The sequence below is a fragment of the Botrytis deweyae genome (assembly GCF_014898535.1).
Source record: "Botrytis deweyae strain B1 chromosome Unknown BDEW_009, whole genome shotgun sequence".
Taxonomy (NCBI): Eukaryota; Fungi; Ascomycota; class Leotiomycetes; order Helotiales; family Sclerotiniaceae; genus Botrytis; species Botrytis deweyae.
The window spans coordinates 561309-576776 of NW_024066216.1; the positions used below are offsets into that span (position 1 = coordinate 561309).

Consider the following 15468-nt stretch of genomic DNA (forward strand, 5'->3'; position numbering starts at 1 on the left):
GATTAATCGATGTATACAAAGGGAGCAGTTGTTGTTGAGAATGGGGTTTTCCTGAGAAATTCTTGGTGTTATATACTTGGATACTTCAAACCATGTCTTCTATGATTGGTGCAAGAAAATTGATGAAGTTATCACATTCACCGCCAAAGGTAGTGAGTATTTTTCCGTGATGGATTGATGACTTGGCTGGATAGATGAAAGCATGCAAGAGCAATTGAGGGCTTCCTCTGAATTGCGACATGGGCGTGGCCTGACTTGAAGCCAAGTCCTTGTCTTTCCGAGCTTGACAAACTTTCAACTTAGAATGAGTGACTGCAGCACCGTTGTGACAACAGGCAGGCGGTGCTCGGAGCTGCAAGGCTCATTGACATGAAGTGGAGCGCAAAAAGTATTGGAGCTAAATCCCAATCTTTGGGACAAGACCCTGATAGATCTTCTGCAATGCAGATTACATGATAATCCGCTAGCAACTTCGCAAGGTAGGACGCCGCGGAAGCTAAGAACATCGATATGTATGTCACGCTAACATGTATTCATCTTTGCCTGCATGGAAAATATGCTTCTCGTATTCTTCATCTGATTGTGTTTCCAGTGGAGATATGGGTCAAAGGCTTGTTTTAGAGATGGCTTCAGCGTGTAAAGTATTGCACCATTTTTGTCTCACCGCCCTAAACTTGCAAGCGATGGCTTGGGTTTTAAGGACATTTCACTAGTTCCGTAAACTCCTATATCATTATACTTTTTTAACAATAGAGATCTAGACGCTGTCTGGAAGTAAAATGGTTGAAGAAGAGAGACTAACAATTTTGCCGGTACCGAGCCTCATCCCCTAGACCGCTAACTTAGGACTCCTTTATGGTTTGTGTACTAAGTAAGAACATCAATAATCTTATAAATAATATTAAAAATAAAAATACTTATATTTAGAATTAAAAATTCAAATTTCTTAAATAAATTATAATAAGTATATGAAGTTTATTTCTATATATTTTTAATTAAAAAAAAAATTGATTGAAAACTTTTATAAATATTATTATATTTTATTTCTCAAAAAAAGAAAACTTTAGATATAATTTATAAATAATTTATAATAATAATAAGATATCAAATCAAAAATTCAATATTTATTCAAAAGTTGAAAATATATATAAGATTATATAAAAATATAACAAATATATTATTTATTTTTATTATAATTATAATTGATTGATATTTATTATAAAAAAATGTTTCAAAATAATGAGATCTCTTTAAATTCTAACGATTTGATTGATCAATATGACCCTATATACACGAGGAGTCCTGAGTTGGCGGTCTAGGGGATAAAATGCGAAGTCTTGCCTCGGCTCTTCCCGAAGATCTAAGGTTATCATCAACAATATCACGATTTCCTTTAGAGTACACGTACAGCCTTCGTCCCACAACAACGCCGGCGAGATGCGGCTGGTGCTGAAAGACACTTAGTGGGTATAGACACATCGGAATGCATCCAAGAGAGGAAAACGATACATTTGGAAATTCCATGGGTTTCGCTAGATCGGGCAACGGCCGTTGAAAAAATCCACCTAGGTTACATGGGCTCAGCCCGAGTTGTCCGTACCCATAAGGCTTGCGAACGTATATTGAACATGCTGTATCTGCTACCGGTATCGCATCCATCATGCACATCCGATGTGTGTTAATCAGGCACGAGATCCGATTCGTCCCAGTGGACAGCAGGATCTCGTCTATTTCCAGAGGCTCCTCATTTTAGCAACGTTCGATCCCATATTTCTGCGAAAATCCTTCATTACCCACGTGTTTGGATATCAGTTCGAGCCAATCTCAACTTTCAATCATCACCTAGTCCACATTTGAACAACTCACCATATTGTCGATGGGCGATTGCCGCCGTGGAATGAGACATCACCATCTATTGATTGAAGCTATGAAAGATACTCTGTCCTGATACCTTCGATACCACGATATCTTGCTCATAATAAGCAGCCCCTCCCAATCCGTATGCCCATGGGTGCAAGAGTCTGCCATGATCTTCATACCCTCCACTGGCCTATCAAAATCAGCGAACATGCTGGTGTCGAAGTGCCACAGGAGAAAGAAACCCCCCACAGAATTTGCTCTACAGCTCTTTGTGATCCCTCATCTTCTTTAATGCTTCGCTTATCCATTCTGTAGTGAGATAAGCAGCCATCACATACTGTCAGTGCCTTCCTCTTTCAGGCTTCAGCTCCGTTCCTCACATCTCTGTCTAAGTGGACTTTTTTTAATCAATTTTCAATATCAAAAACTGATGCATACCTCTGCCATCCTCCACAAAATCTCAAAAATTGACATCTGTTTTTCTCTCACTGCAATGTTATCATGGCCACGATATTCTCGATTTCTTGGCGCCAATATACTTTTGAGGTATAAACTAAACATTCCTAAGTACCGACGTCCAAGACCACCTTATCGTTGAAAGAAGTTTGGGCAGTCAATCCCACTCGGTGACTCGGATTTTAAGGCTAGTTGCCTTGAATATAGCAAACACAGGACAAATATTAACATAATCATATAGCGACATTAAACTGTGCTGTTTGAGAGGAGTCTGTATTAAAAAGTCCTTACTAAGAGTTTAAGAATGATGATCTTCAAGCACCATCCATTCTTCGTTATCGCTGTTGCCACCAAACTTTGATTCATAATTTATGTCGAATATTGAAGTTTGAACTCAGATATGACGTTTTCACTCATCCACACAATTAACTTGGTCAGGGACTTGGATCAGTTTGATGTAGTGAGGACCCTCTATGCTACGACTGCAAAAGTAGTGAAAGGGCGACAAGTCCACTCGGAAAGCGTTCAAGAATTTATGGTTAGGATTTACCAAAGGAGATGCTTTTACCTTGGGTTTTTCAACATGACTTAAGAAAATAGATTCTATAATAGGAGGCCTTCAAAAATGAAGTTCTTCACTGGTACTGGGTTATTCAAATACTCATATCATCTCAAATCCTTCATTGCTATTCATACATATCTACCATGATATGATATCTCAAATTCTGTTAGAGTCGTGGATATTTCAGTGAATTGGAAGTACCTTCATACAAGTAAACTATTTTAGACATCCAATACATCTCAAAACTGAAGCAGCTTCGGACATTCAAACCCTCTCGGACGATGCAATTATTATAGGCGATTGAATCCTCTCCAATAATCAACTTTCCTTTACATGATGAATCACTCTCGAGCACTCCTCCAATGCCAATCACTCATTCCCCTTCATGTATTCACCTTATTCCAAGCTTTCCCAACGCTAGACATCCACTTCACACAGCTCTCATCTTGAACGTAAACTACATGTCAACAGCCTGCTGCAAATCCATTTGCCCCAAAGTTTTCGGACTGCACAACCATCTTTCTAGTAACCAAATCAAATCAATCAATCTACTCAGTATCATTCGATATCCGAAATCTACATTCTCATTTTCCCTGCTTGTATCACCCCCCTCGAAGGTCCCCCCCCCCTTTTTTTTGTGCCTCTAACAAAACATTCATTTCTCCAAGCGAGCCCCCCATACAAATTCTATTCAACATTCTCCAATATCTCGCATATACTGAGTACATTCGTCTGCATCTCGATTACCATATTCATTATTACCATCTCCCAGTCCTCTATTCTCATTCCATCCAGCCAATTCCATTCCTCTATGCCTCAATCTTCGCCTATCTTCACTCCGGGCACCAAAAAACAATAGATCTAGATGAATCACGACATTTACTCTCCCCTTCCCTCTACTCCCCCCAACATCTTCTCATCATTCGAATTTCCCTTCACGCCACCACCAATATCATAATAGCATATTCCCTCAAGCTAAAAGTTAAAACCCCACACCTAGCCATCTCAGGCTACACCTGTCTTGATTCCCAAAATTCATATTCTAGGAGCTCGGAAAGAAACCAAAATGATCCCCTCAATCTCTACATCATATGTCCCAGCTATACGAAAGCGTAATCGTACAACATTAAAATATCTCATCACAATCGTACGGACTATCATTCATTCTACGCCTCTCTCTTCATTCTACACACCGCATCCTACACCCTCTGTACCGCTTAACTCAGCGCACAAATCCCCCTCTTCATACGTACATCTCGATGACCACAATACACTACACCTCACCTCTGCCCAAACCTTCCCAAGACCTGCCTAAGCTTAAAAAATAGGCATCATAGCAATCAGCCTCCTCTATCGCACACCAAGAACAACTCACATACATGAAAAATCCCATGCCCATCCATCAATAAGCCCAAAAATTCACATCTCAAATATTCTCCAAACCTCATCTCAATATCCATCCCACCCCCTCCACAAAACAAAAACATCAGCCAACATCCATTTCACACTCGACCTATCCTCCTAACTTTCCTAACCCCTGGTACCTGCATACATCATAAGTAGATAAAAAATAGATAGTAAACTATCGTCTCCTAGCATCTACGTATCGTATGTCAAAGAGAACATTACGACACATGTGTTGTAACAGTGTACGAGACCAATGTAGAGGTAAGAAATGCATACATATATACGTACAATGTAAATGGATTGAATTGGCTACAGAGAGTAAAGAAGGTAGAGAAAGAGAATAGAGTCAAGTACGTGGCCAGTGAAAATGGAGAGGAACATGGATGCCCAGATTGAGTTTTCCATCTTATGTCTTTTGAATTATTGCTGGGTTGGAAGGCAAACCAATTCACCAATTTCTGCTTTATTGAATCAGTGTAGGAAGCATTGTGAACTTTTATTCAACTCTCCAAAGCAACACATGAATGAAATTGAGTTATGATATGGTATGGAAGATACTGAAACATTCAAAGGCAATAGACGATCGCTTGATATATTCATACAATTGACATGTTACCAAAAGAAAAGTCACTAGTTGCTCATTATCCGACCCTTGCTCCCCTTGAAACCCACATGCCATTGCTTGCAATCCCGTCAAACTCGCCATATAAACTCCCAGGAAACCTCTTCCCAAATTCACCTTCGATTATCATAATTGTGGCAAGGTCATTAAGAAGAGCCGAGACCATGTTTTCAATTCAATTTAATTGCATTCTTTCATTTCATTGGTTATTCCTTATCTTCCCTGACAACATCTTCGTAGACTGGGGGTGGACCTTGGTGTTGGATGAGACCTTTCTCTTCTTCGATGCCTGGTTCAACACCATCATCTTCTTGCTGAACCTTGGTGTATTGGCTTTGAGATCCTCTGCGGAACAATAGACGCCACATGAAGATAACAACATGGCCGACGACCATACCAACAAGACTGGCAGTAATTCCTGCAACGACACCAATGATAACTGGAATGAAGACGTGTAGGACAACACCTCGCAAGAATCTGGCGATGCCGTGGTGTTTGTGAGAGAATCGATGAGGTCTACCATGAGCGCCTTGGCCACCATGACCTCTGTGGCTGCCGTGTCCTCCATGATGACCGTGAGGACGGGGACGTCCATGACCTTGAGGTCTGTTGTCGTGAGAAGTTGGTTGGGCTTGGGCACCGCAGCCTTTTTTGAGAGCTGAGAGTTTATCGGCCATAATTGCTCTCCATTTGCAAAGCACCGTCGTACATTCTTGTCCATCATCAATTGAATTAGATAGATGGCTCTTCGGTGGTGATGGTACAACTTGTGCATCGCCAATCATCAACTTTCCACTTGGTGTTGTAAGAATCTTGAGTTCGATGTTATTAACGGTATCCACGAATGTATTTCCGACTTCGAGAATCTCAAGGGTTGCCATGATCAGATCAATTTGATCTTGTTTAGAATAGGATATTGGCTTATGGATGCGTAAAGCATAGCCTAGATCAGGATCTGCGGCTTCGACCCATTTGTTGTCAGTTGTCTTGATCATTTGTGGAGCTGAAAGACGTTCGAGACTGGAGTCCATATCGATGGGATAGAATTGGAGTCCATTAAGAAGTACACGATCGAGACCATTATCGTGCGAGACAGAAAAATTGAACATGAGTCTATTCAATCCCTTCAAACCGTGTCGACGCCCCTGTGCATCAAATGTGTCGGCGGCGATTGGACAACCAGGACAGTCGACAGCCAATATTCTGCCTTCTGCCTCGATAGCAGCATCGAAAGATAAAGAATCTATGGCATCGCTGGCAGATTCCGAAATGGCTGGAGGTAATAGAAATGCTTGACTAAGGGTTGCAAGAGCAGCCCCCGCTCCGAGGGTGATAAATCGCATAGTGATGTGGATCGATAGATTGGGAATATCGTGGGGTACCTAATGTTGTGTTGCTTGTCGTGAAAGGGAATATATATTGTCGAAACCGGTAGACCTGCTACTTTATGACGAGGTCTGGTAGAAAATTCTTTCAAACAGAATATGTGAGATTTTGCGAAAATAATACGAGTGAGTGAGTGAGCGAAGTAGTAGATTGTTTGTTGTGTTGATGGTGAAAAGATGAAGAGGAGTTATGGTTTCATGTCAAGCCTGAGCGTCTCAAAGGGACGATGGTGAAAGGAAGCGGCGAGGTTCCACTAGTGGGCACAGCCTCCATAAATGTCACTTCCTAGCAGGTGGTAGGTACACCGTAATTAAACCATATTCTTGACTACAGTAGTAGATTGAGCACGGGGTTTTAGCGTACCTACAGAAAGGACGGGTTCGGCATTTGCTGTTTGCGGTTCACGTGATGTGGCTGGTGAATTTGTGGCTGCCGATAAGGCACGATTATATAATCGTTATCAGCAATCTCAAGCGAGCTACCAGAACAAATAGATTCGGACTCGCCGATCCTCTCAAGCACAGAGCTCGGCTCAGGTACTTTGTTTTGCTTTGCTTTGCAATTTGAAATGGAATCCCACGATGCATGAATCTCAAGATGTGATTGACTACCTTTGGGTCTCGTACTATTGAAATGTACTATCGGAGGTATGTACCTCGTACTCGTCACATACATACATACAGTCAATCAAATCCCAGCGAGAGAAGTAATGAGTCTGGACCCGTTGGGCATTTCTCTTGCAAGTATTGAAGCCTCAACAATCACATCTCACGATGTATACCCTCTTGACCTTTTTTCCCTCCTACTTTTGCCACTCTTTTCTCCATATCTTTTCCTCATTCTGGGGTCTGGGCATTGAGCTTCTTTTGTTTCCCTTGCTTTCGGTGTCGCAACACTCAGACCGAATCGATTCAGCAATGGGCGACCCCCACTGAAATACCAACTGTATCCATTATGAGTGGAGAGATTTGGGGAGCTGCACTGTCAGATGATGTCAACAACCCTTGGTACATACTCGTAGTAGGTAGCTATCATTTCTGTTTTCACTCTACGTCAAGTACCAAGGACCTTCTTAAACTAAGTACCAATTTTCTCGAGAATCCTTTTCATTTCGTACAAGAGCATTCATTGTCCATCAAACCTTTTCACTCTTCAATTGACTTTGAACGAATATTTTTGAATATTGTGAATTTAGTGCCCTGTTTATAACTTGATTCAATTATCTCAGCCAAATCAGATATTCCGTTGTAGAGACTATCTAGCCTGGCCGCCACATTTTGGATCTTTTCTTTTAACAAACACGTCAACGATGTTCCGATCACAACTTCTTAGACATACAGCTCGTGCTGCCAGAGCTTCAACAAAGGCAGCTTCATCTCGCACATTACCAGCTCTATCCTCGAGACCAATTCACAGCACAGCTTCCCTTCGCGAGAAGCTTGATGATCCACCCCACGAAGGTTCTTTTGCACGAACCGATTCCTCTGTACATGTCGAATACCCAGAAGAACATGATTTGCCATCCAGTAAGCCAGTACAAGGCAGAGGTGGGCTTCACTTCAAGCGTACACTTGCATCTTTCTCTTTGGAAGGAAGAGTTGGTGTCGTTACCGGAGGTGCCAGAGGCTTGGGTCTTGTCATGAGTCAAGCCATGGTTATTAGTGGTGCTGATATTGCAATTGTGGATATGAATAGTACGTGCCATCAACGAATGTCAAGCTGATGTTGTGCTAATAATGCAACAGAGGAAGAAGCCGAAAAACAAGCAGGAGAACTTGTTGCTTCATTCAAGAGAGAGAACCCAGGAGCAGAAAAGTAAGAAGAGCATTGCTACTTTGATCTTGTAACTAAAGGCTTACACATCAATTTAGGGTTCCAAAGGTTACCGCTCATTACGCAGACGTCTCTTCTCAAGAATCCGTCGATGCTGCTATTGCCGAAATTATTTCCCAGCACGGAAAAATCGATAACTTAGTGACATCAGCCGGCTTCACTGAGAATTTTGAAGCCATCAACTACCCAATCGATCGAGTTAGAAAACTCTGGGGTGTTAACGTGGATGGAACATACCTATTTGCAATTGCCGTTGCAAAACACTTGATGGAGCGTAAGTCTCCAGGAAGCATGGTGTTTATTGGCAGTATGTCCGGTGCCATTGTCAATGTTCCACAACCTCAAGCGCCGTACAACGCGGCCAAGGCTGCTGTCCGACATCTCGCTTCATCCTTGGCTGTCGAATGGGCTCACGCTGGCATCCGAGTCAACTGCATCTCCCCTGGATATATGCTGACTGCATTGTAAGATCTGAACCCCAGAAAGACCCCGTGGGGGTTTAATTTTTCTTTCATGTAAGCCAATACTAATTACGGAAACAATAGAACCAAGAAGATTTTGGATGAAAACCCAGAACTGAAGAAGCAATGGACTTCCCTTATTCCCCAGGGTAAGATGGGTCAGCCCGAAGACCTTATGGGCGCCGTCACTTTCCTCTCGTCAGACGCGTCTAACTACGTTACTGGAGGTAAGAACATTTTTCTCCGCAGAGTCCCTTTGAATCAACTTGCTGACACCACCCCAGCCGATTTACGAGTAGATGGAGGTTACACTCTCACATAATCGATCCTTGTTCTTCAACGGGTCATCAAGTGTGTTTATAGCGCCTTTTCTTATGTTCACAAAAGCATTAGATCTTCGAACCCGAGTCATATAGGTGGAAATGGCTTACTGCTTCCTTCCCCTTCCTACTCGGCTTAATGTAGCATGACGAACTTATGAAATTTCTTTCAACAGCAGACTTCACCTTGACATTCAGTGTGATATTACTTACGCATCCTACCTACATACCCGCTTGACACTCGTGTAACCTTCCGAAATATCACAAGATCATCCATCCATTCATCTATCTCTCTTTGACTCCTGCAACCATGCCTCACGATATCACGTGTAAACCCCCCACCTAACATCACTTTTCTTCCCCATTTCATTGTGCATACAGCGCGAACTACAACATCACACCACATTACACAGCAGCAAAAAACAATTCTCCGAATGAACTCGTGACTTTTTAGACCCTTGAGGGTCAGGGGGAAGAGTGAATTATTTTTTCTCTCATGGGGGTTGGTGCTACACGGAGTGGTTTTGGTGTTTTGGGTTTGGCTGAGTTCTGGGGGGTTGTAATGGATGGGATGGGATGGGATGGGATGGGATGGGATGGGATGGGATGGGATGGGATGGGATAACAAATGAAGGAATCAATGAGTACGTTTTCGATCGCAATAGATCTTGTGAACTTAAGGGACAACTGAGTAGGTATCTATATAGGTTACCTATATGAATATTCAACTGGGGATTGCAAGACTGAAGACTGAAGACTGGAGAGTGAGGGATGTTGAATATTGAATTTGATTAGGATGGATGTTGAATTGTGAGAAATACTCGGTGGGTGTCCAGGTGAGGTGCCTACCTACTTGGTAGGTACCCTTTAAATCCGAGTTACAGTTACAGTTTACAGTTACAATCACAGTATGTACCTAGTATTTATGTATGTATGTATGTATGTATTGAAAAATTCTAACATATTGATTCTGAAACGGAATATCAATATTGCTACTCGTGAGCTTCCATTAGCAATTCGAAAATCAAAATCCCTAGGTACCTATTGAAATACCTACCTAGTATTGAGATGTGTTGATTTGGTTTCTAGAGTACCTAGGTATGGTAGGTATGTAGAACACAAAATTTGCCGAATCCGATGATGCACACACATCCTTCGTACAGACATACAGACATACAGACATACAAAGCTGTTCCAGTCAGGTATTGCTAATGATAGTGTTGTGGAATGTCAGTTACCGATTGGTTCGATACGATATCCCTGGTATTTCTCTCGCTGGCACAAAATCTACCTGTGCTATGTGCTATGTGCTATTGGCGGGAGCAGAACAAGCAGAGTAAGCAGAGTAAGCCCAGAAAAATCCTCGAAGCCATTCATAGTTTTCACCGATAAAAAACATGAGGCTCACCCCAGAGAAGAGACATACCTATGTACCCACGTACCTAGGCAGAGCATATCCATATCCACATCTACCTTCACACCCACCTTCACAATCACAATCACCTTCAAATACACATTCGCATTCACAAGCGTGCGCTGGGTAGACAAACACCACACCACACCACACGCAGGGAGATGAGATGAGAAGATTGCTGCCCAATCCCCAAGTGTGTTATCCCGACTTCTCTCCCCCTCCCGAGCCCGCCAGCTGTACCAGGGGCCAGGACGAAGGAAAAAAAAAGGTTAATATATTGTGAGGCTTGCTCTGCGCCGAAGAGGAGCACCTACCTACCCCTTCATCACACCACGCCGGGGCGAAAAATATTGGGACACCAGATAGACTCGCCAAAAAAAACCCAAGCCCCTTTCAGTAAAAAATGGCTTTGTTTAATAATCACATAATGCTATGGAAGTATAATTCTAATATAATAGGATTTGGAAAATTTATTAATCATGCGTTTGGAAATATTCTGTGATAGATTTTGCTTCGAAATACTGATGAGATGATTTGATGTATGATTTTTGAAAAAGGGAGTGAGAATTTGGAATCCCCCAGTAATCTTTCGTCCTGATGGCGCCACCCACGCAGAAAAGAGCAGCGGAAAACGAAAAACGAAATTAAGAAACACTTTTCTAGAAGCATTTTAGTGAGTAGTAGGAAGGAAGCTAGAAGGTTGGAAGGAACAATTTGCGTTTTCTCGGGTCAGGATACGTGAGACATGGGTGGAGTATCAAAGAGCGTGCGTGGGCGAAAGAAAAAAAAAGGGCAAGGGGCGGCTCGGCGGCATCGCTTTGGATGGATGGTTTTCCCCCTGAGTTTGGCAAATTTTTGTTCTGCTTTACTTTGTTAGATTTTGGGTCGTGTCATATGATCTCGGACGGTTTAGGACGTTGTCGTTGGGTGCTGTTCCTCTGAGACAGTGATTTGGTTGATTGGAATATGGAATATGGGGCACGTTTTCTGCTGGCCTCGGGATAAACACGCGGGATGGGTGGTTGGATGAGAGAGATCCTATTTTCCGCCTTGCTCAAGAGTAATTAATGAGTGCATGAAGCTTGAGGCTCGAGGCTCGAGTCAATTCCCAATAAAGGTTTGATAGACGGTTTATCCTGCCAAAGTTGCTTTAGTATGGTACTAGTTCACAACTCCATCACTGTCCGTTGTAATATATCGTACTGTAAGTCATGTGGTGTGGAGAAGTACCGGGTGGGGTCCAAAATCCGGGGGATTGGCTCTACGTAAGCAAAAAAACAGGCGGAAATTGATTACCATTCAAAAGACCTTCAACAACTAAGAGCTCTTTTCGATATAATATCAAATAATGAAACCATTTAGAATCAATACAAAGAAGACTCAAATTTTCGTTTGCTTTTTTTAAATTTCAATATTTAATTTGAAATGAATTTATAATCTATTAAAAAAGTCCTTTGAAAGGTACTCAATTTCCGCCTGTTTTTTCGCTTACGTAGAGATTGGTAACTTTGGTCTAGATATTCAAATGTCCAAATGCAATATAAAAAACTTTGTACGGATATACAGAGTAGGTGTCTACCTAGGTATGTTCCCATGGATCCAATTGAAACTTCCCATGGTTAGTGAAAAGAGTCGTACCGGATCACAAATGTGTTTCGTTTGTTGGGATTCCAAGTTCTGATTGTTACTCTAGATTGCCAGTCTAGATTCCTGGATTTGGAGAGAGTAACACAATACCATCCCCCATCCTCAGACCAGTAACGATGAACGTCACACGACGCTTCCTTAAATTGAGGCGGAGAGATAAAAAAGAGGTCAGATGTTCACAAACGGTTCCGTACTTGGATATCGGAAAGGGTTCCGCGACGTTTTGGAGTATTGCAGATATAAAAAGCTGGACGAAAGCTACCTAGTACCTTGTAGATTAGGAAGGTAGGTACCTTTTTTCTGTTGTGCTGATGAGGACTGAGAGATTCTGTTGTCGCATGGAGAATGCGTGTGTTTGTTGGGATTATTCTCTCGGGTGGAAGGATTGGCCTTGTCTGGTTCATTCCCTTTCCCTCTCTTGCCTTGACTTTTGCTTGACTTTTGCTTGTTTGCTGGCTTTTGAAAACAAGCAATGACTCGTTCGTGATCAGTGATTATATGCGTTTTCCCATAGTAAGACGAATACTAGAATCATGCGACAGCGGTGAGTCCGAATAGTCGCATAGGTCGGTAAGATTGAGTATGAAGCGTGCCAGCCCAACTGTAAGACTTATAAGAGATGTATTATGAGTCTAATACCAATGCGAGATTGACAACGCAAGAACTATCCGTGCGTTAAATGGGCTCCGAAGGTGGTCCGTGCGATATACCTTGAATGATAAAGCCTTATTGGATAGAATAGTTATTTTAATGGTTTTTCAGTCACATTATTTATAATATAGAATCTTGATTTCCATTTTTGATTTTTTGAAATTTAAAAAAATACTAAGGATTGAAAATTAGTATATATTATTATATTCAAAATTTTGATATAGAAATTATATTGATTGGTTTTTATATTAAAAATTGAATGTAAACATTGGATTAAATCAAGGAATTCTGATGATCTAATTGGTTGATACGCTCCTGTTAAGCGACGGAGCCCATTTAACGCACCTAAGGGGATGAGTCGTGCCGTAGATTGTCACTGCCGGGGCGGTTTCAAGGCTAGAAACCGGCCTCGCGTTGTATTCCACTCATTTTGCCTTGCCTCGTGCCTTTATGCATGTCGCAAAGCCCCTGGATATAGTTTGAGCTAGGTAGCAACATGTTATTTACCGATTTCGAGTACCAACATGGTCATCATCGGCTTATTTGATATGGAATATACGGAGTACGGAGGGTGAACTCCGTAGAAGCAGGAACTGGGCCGTGTTTCTTGCACGACGATGATGCGGATGTTCTACATTGAGAATTTGAGACAAGAGATGAAGCTATTCCCATGTCAATCTTATCTCATCTCATCTCACCACGTCCAATTTCCCTGCATGATCTTCCGATGGACAAGGAGTACTATAAGATTAGGTATGTATAACATATCAATACTTTTCAGCAGTGTAAGGGTAGAAAAGGCATACAGTGCAACTTCATATTTCCCGTAGGATGGCTAGATGCTCCTCGAGCAAGTCATAAGTCATGAGTTGTAGCAATTGCCACTCAACACGGCATTCTTTTTGTTGTTTGTGACACTAGGATTGGATAGATATTCTCGGGCCCATCAAATGTTCTTTCCAAGTACATACCTAAGTCGCCCAAGCAAGTCAAGAAGATGGAGCGGCCTTCCAATCCTTGTTCTAATGTCCACGCATACTTCGTACAAATGAAGTGAGATTCTTAGATACTCGAAAGCATTCTAATGTATGTCCTCTTCCTACCTAGGTGGGCATAGCGCAATCATGTTATGTTAGATGTGTACGCACGAAATAGTTCTTGTGACAATCGAATATCCTTGGCAAAAGAAAGGAGCATACATGAGTGGTACCGGTATCGAAGGAAGTTGCATCCTGGGAAAGAGACAAACGGTTTTCATTTACACCTTCCCTCCCTTACCCGACTTTTCTCATTCCTTCTTTTTGCAACACCTCACCATCCCCACAGTATTATATAAACGAATCACGATATCAATGATAACCATATCTCTCCAAGAGAAGGAAAGAAGAGATGATGGCCGAGTAGAATGTGATACCTAGGTAAGAACCCTGGCTTGAGTTCTCTACTAAGCATCAGCACCGGCTACTCCCATAGAGTTTCCACCGTTTTAATTTGATTAAAAGCTAATATCCCATGAAGAACACTCCAAACCCATAATTGTTCTCGTGAGTGAGTGTTGTTGTTGGAGTAGAAAAGTTCAAGGATTCAAGCATTAACAAGAGCGAAGGAATGAGAGAGAGAAAGAGAGAGAGAAAGAGAGAGAGAGAGAGAGAGAGAGAGAGGGAGGACTAGATGAAGTCCATTACATAAATGATTACTCGTCACATTACCTACTGACCATGCTTTACGGACTCGAGAAGTCTTCCGATGGATTGCGTCTGCTTCGCACAGTACTCGGTGTTGTTTTAAATGAATGCCGCCCTCAAATATAGCCGAATTCCTCACCCAAAACTATGCTTACTTAGTATTTTCAAAATTCAATATTAAAAGAACTAATATGATTGAATTCTTCCAGTTTTGAAAATATATAGAATATTAATGAATAAATCTGATAACAAAATTTCAGAGTTTTTGAAATCAAATTGAAATACCTTTAGTAAAATGAAAATCCCTTTTAAATAATGTTTTTTTAGGGTTGGCCTTAGGCATTCAAGGCCTGAAAATAAGCGAATTTTCATTTCTATACTTTCAATATTTTAATTCTCTAAATAATTCGATAATTATATCGAAATATTCTAATTTGAAAAAGGATTTATAAAATTCAATTAAATATTTATATAATTATAGAGTTTCATATCTTGAATTATTGATAATTGAAATAATATTGAATTTTAAAATAGGTGACTTTTAATGAATTTTGGTGTGATATACACTAGCTAAAATAAGGTCGGCATTCATTTAAAACAACACCGAGTAGTGTACCGTTTTGTACATACATGATGTAAAAGCCAACGCAAAAAAGTCTCAGAGTCTCCAACAATAACAACAGTCGCCTTGTCATATCCACTTTATATGATCTACCAGGCTCAATTCCCTTTCATCCATATCCATATTCATACCCATACCCATATTGTCCGTCAACCTGGCACCAGGTCCATCATATCGTACCCATCCAGATCATACAAACAGACCGAGAGAGAGACGCTACCTAAAGTAGGTTATTACTTCCAAATTAAGAAGAAAAGATGTGCAAAACTTGATTTCCATTTGGTCTCCTTATTATTACTCTATTCCTATGGTTCCCCGAGTCTAATTGCCGATCAATCAATCAATCAATCAATCAATCCGTCTCATAATTCATCAAATGCTCTCAACTAATTAATCATATAAAAAATCAGGACTGCCAATGAAATCCTTCCCATCTACTACCGATATCTAGCCACTCGAGTTATTGCAGTTTGCTGTGTAGGTACTGTACTGTACTTACTTACTACTGTCTTCGTTCTCAACGGAGATTCCAAACACGCGCT

At 41.3% G+C, this 15468-nt stretch overlaps 3 protein-coding genes across 3 annotated transcripts; 1 reads left to right on the top strand and 2 right to left on the bottom strand.

Annotated features, from left to right (window-relative positions):
* Positions 1 to 5113: 5113 nt before the first annotated feature.
* EAE98_004790 (uncharacterized protein) lies at positions 5114 to 6250 on the bottom strand (the record flags this gene model as incomplete). Its single annotated transcript, XM_038952411.1, has 1 exon — positions 5114 to 6250. The coding sequence occupies one exon, from the start codon at positions 6248 to 6250 to the stop codon at positions 5114 to 5116; it is 1137 nt and encodes a 378-aa protein (XP_038811061.1).
* Positions 6251 to 7602: 1352 nt separating this feature from the next.
* EAE98_004791 (uncharacterized protein) lies at positions 7603 to 8909 on the top strand (the record flags this gene model as incomplete). Its single annotated transcript, XM_038952412.1, has 5 exons — positions 7603 to 7987; positions 8039 to 8108; positions 8165 to 8590; positions 8672 to 8814; positions 8872 to 8909. The coding sequence occupies 5 exons, from the start codon at positions 7603 to 7605 to the stop codon at positions 8907 to 8909; spliced, it is 1062 nt and encodes a 353-aa protein (XP_038811062.1).
* Positions 8910 to 12023: 3114 nt separating this feature from the next.
* Positions 12024 to 12569, bottom strand: EAE98_004792 (uncharacterized protein; the record flags this gene model as incomplete). Its single annotated transcript, XM_038952413.1, has 2 exons — positions 12024 to 12161; positions 12495 to 12569. The coding sequence occupies 2 exons, from the start codon at positions 12567 to 12569 to the stop codon at positions 12024 to 12026; spliced, it is 213 nt and encodes a 70-aa protein (XP_038811063.1).
* Positions 12570 to 15468: the final 2899 nt, after the last annotated feature.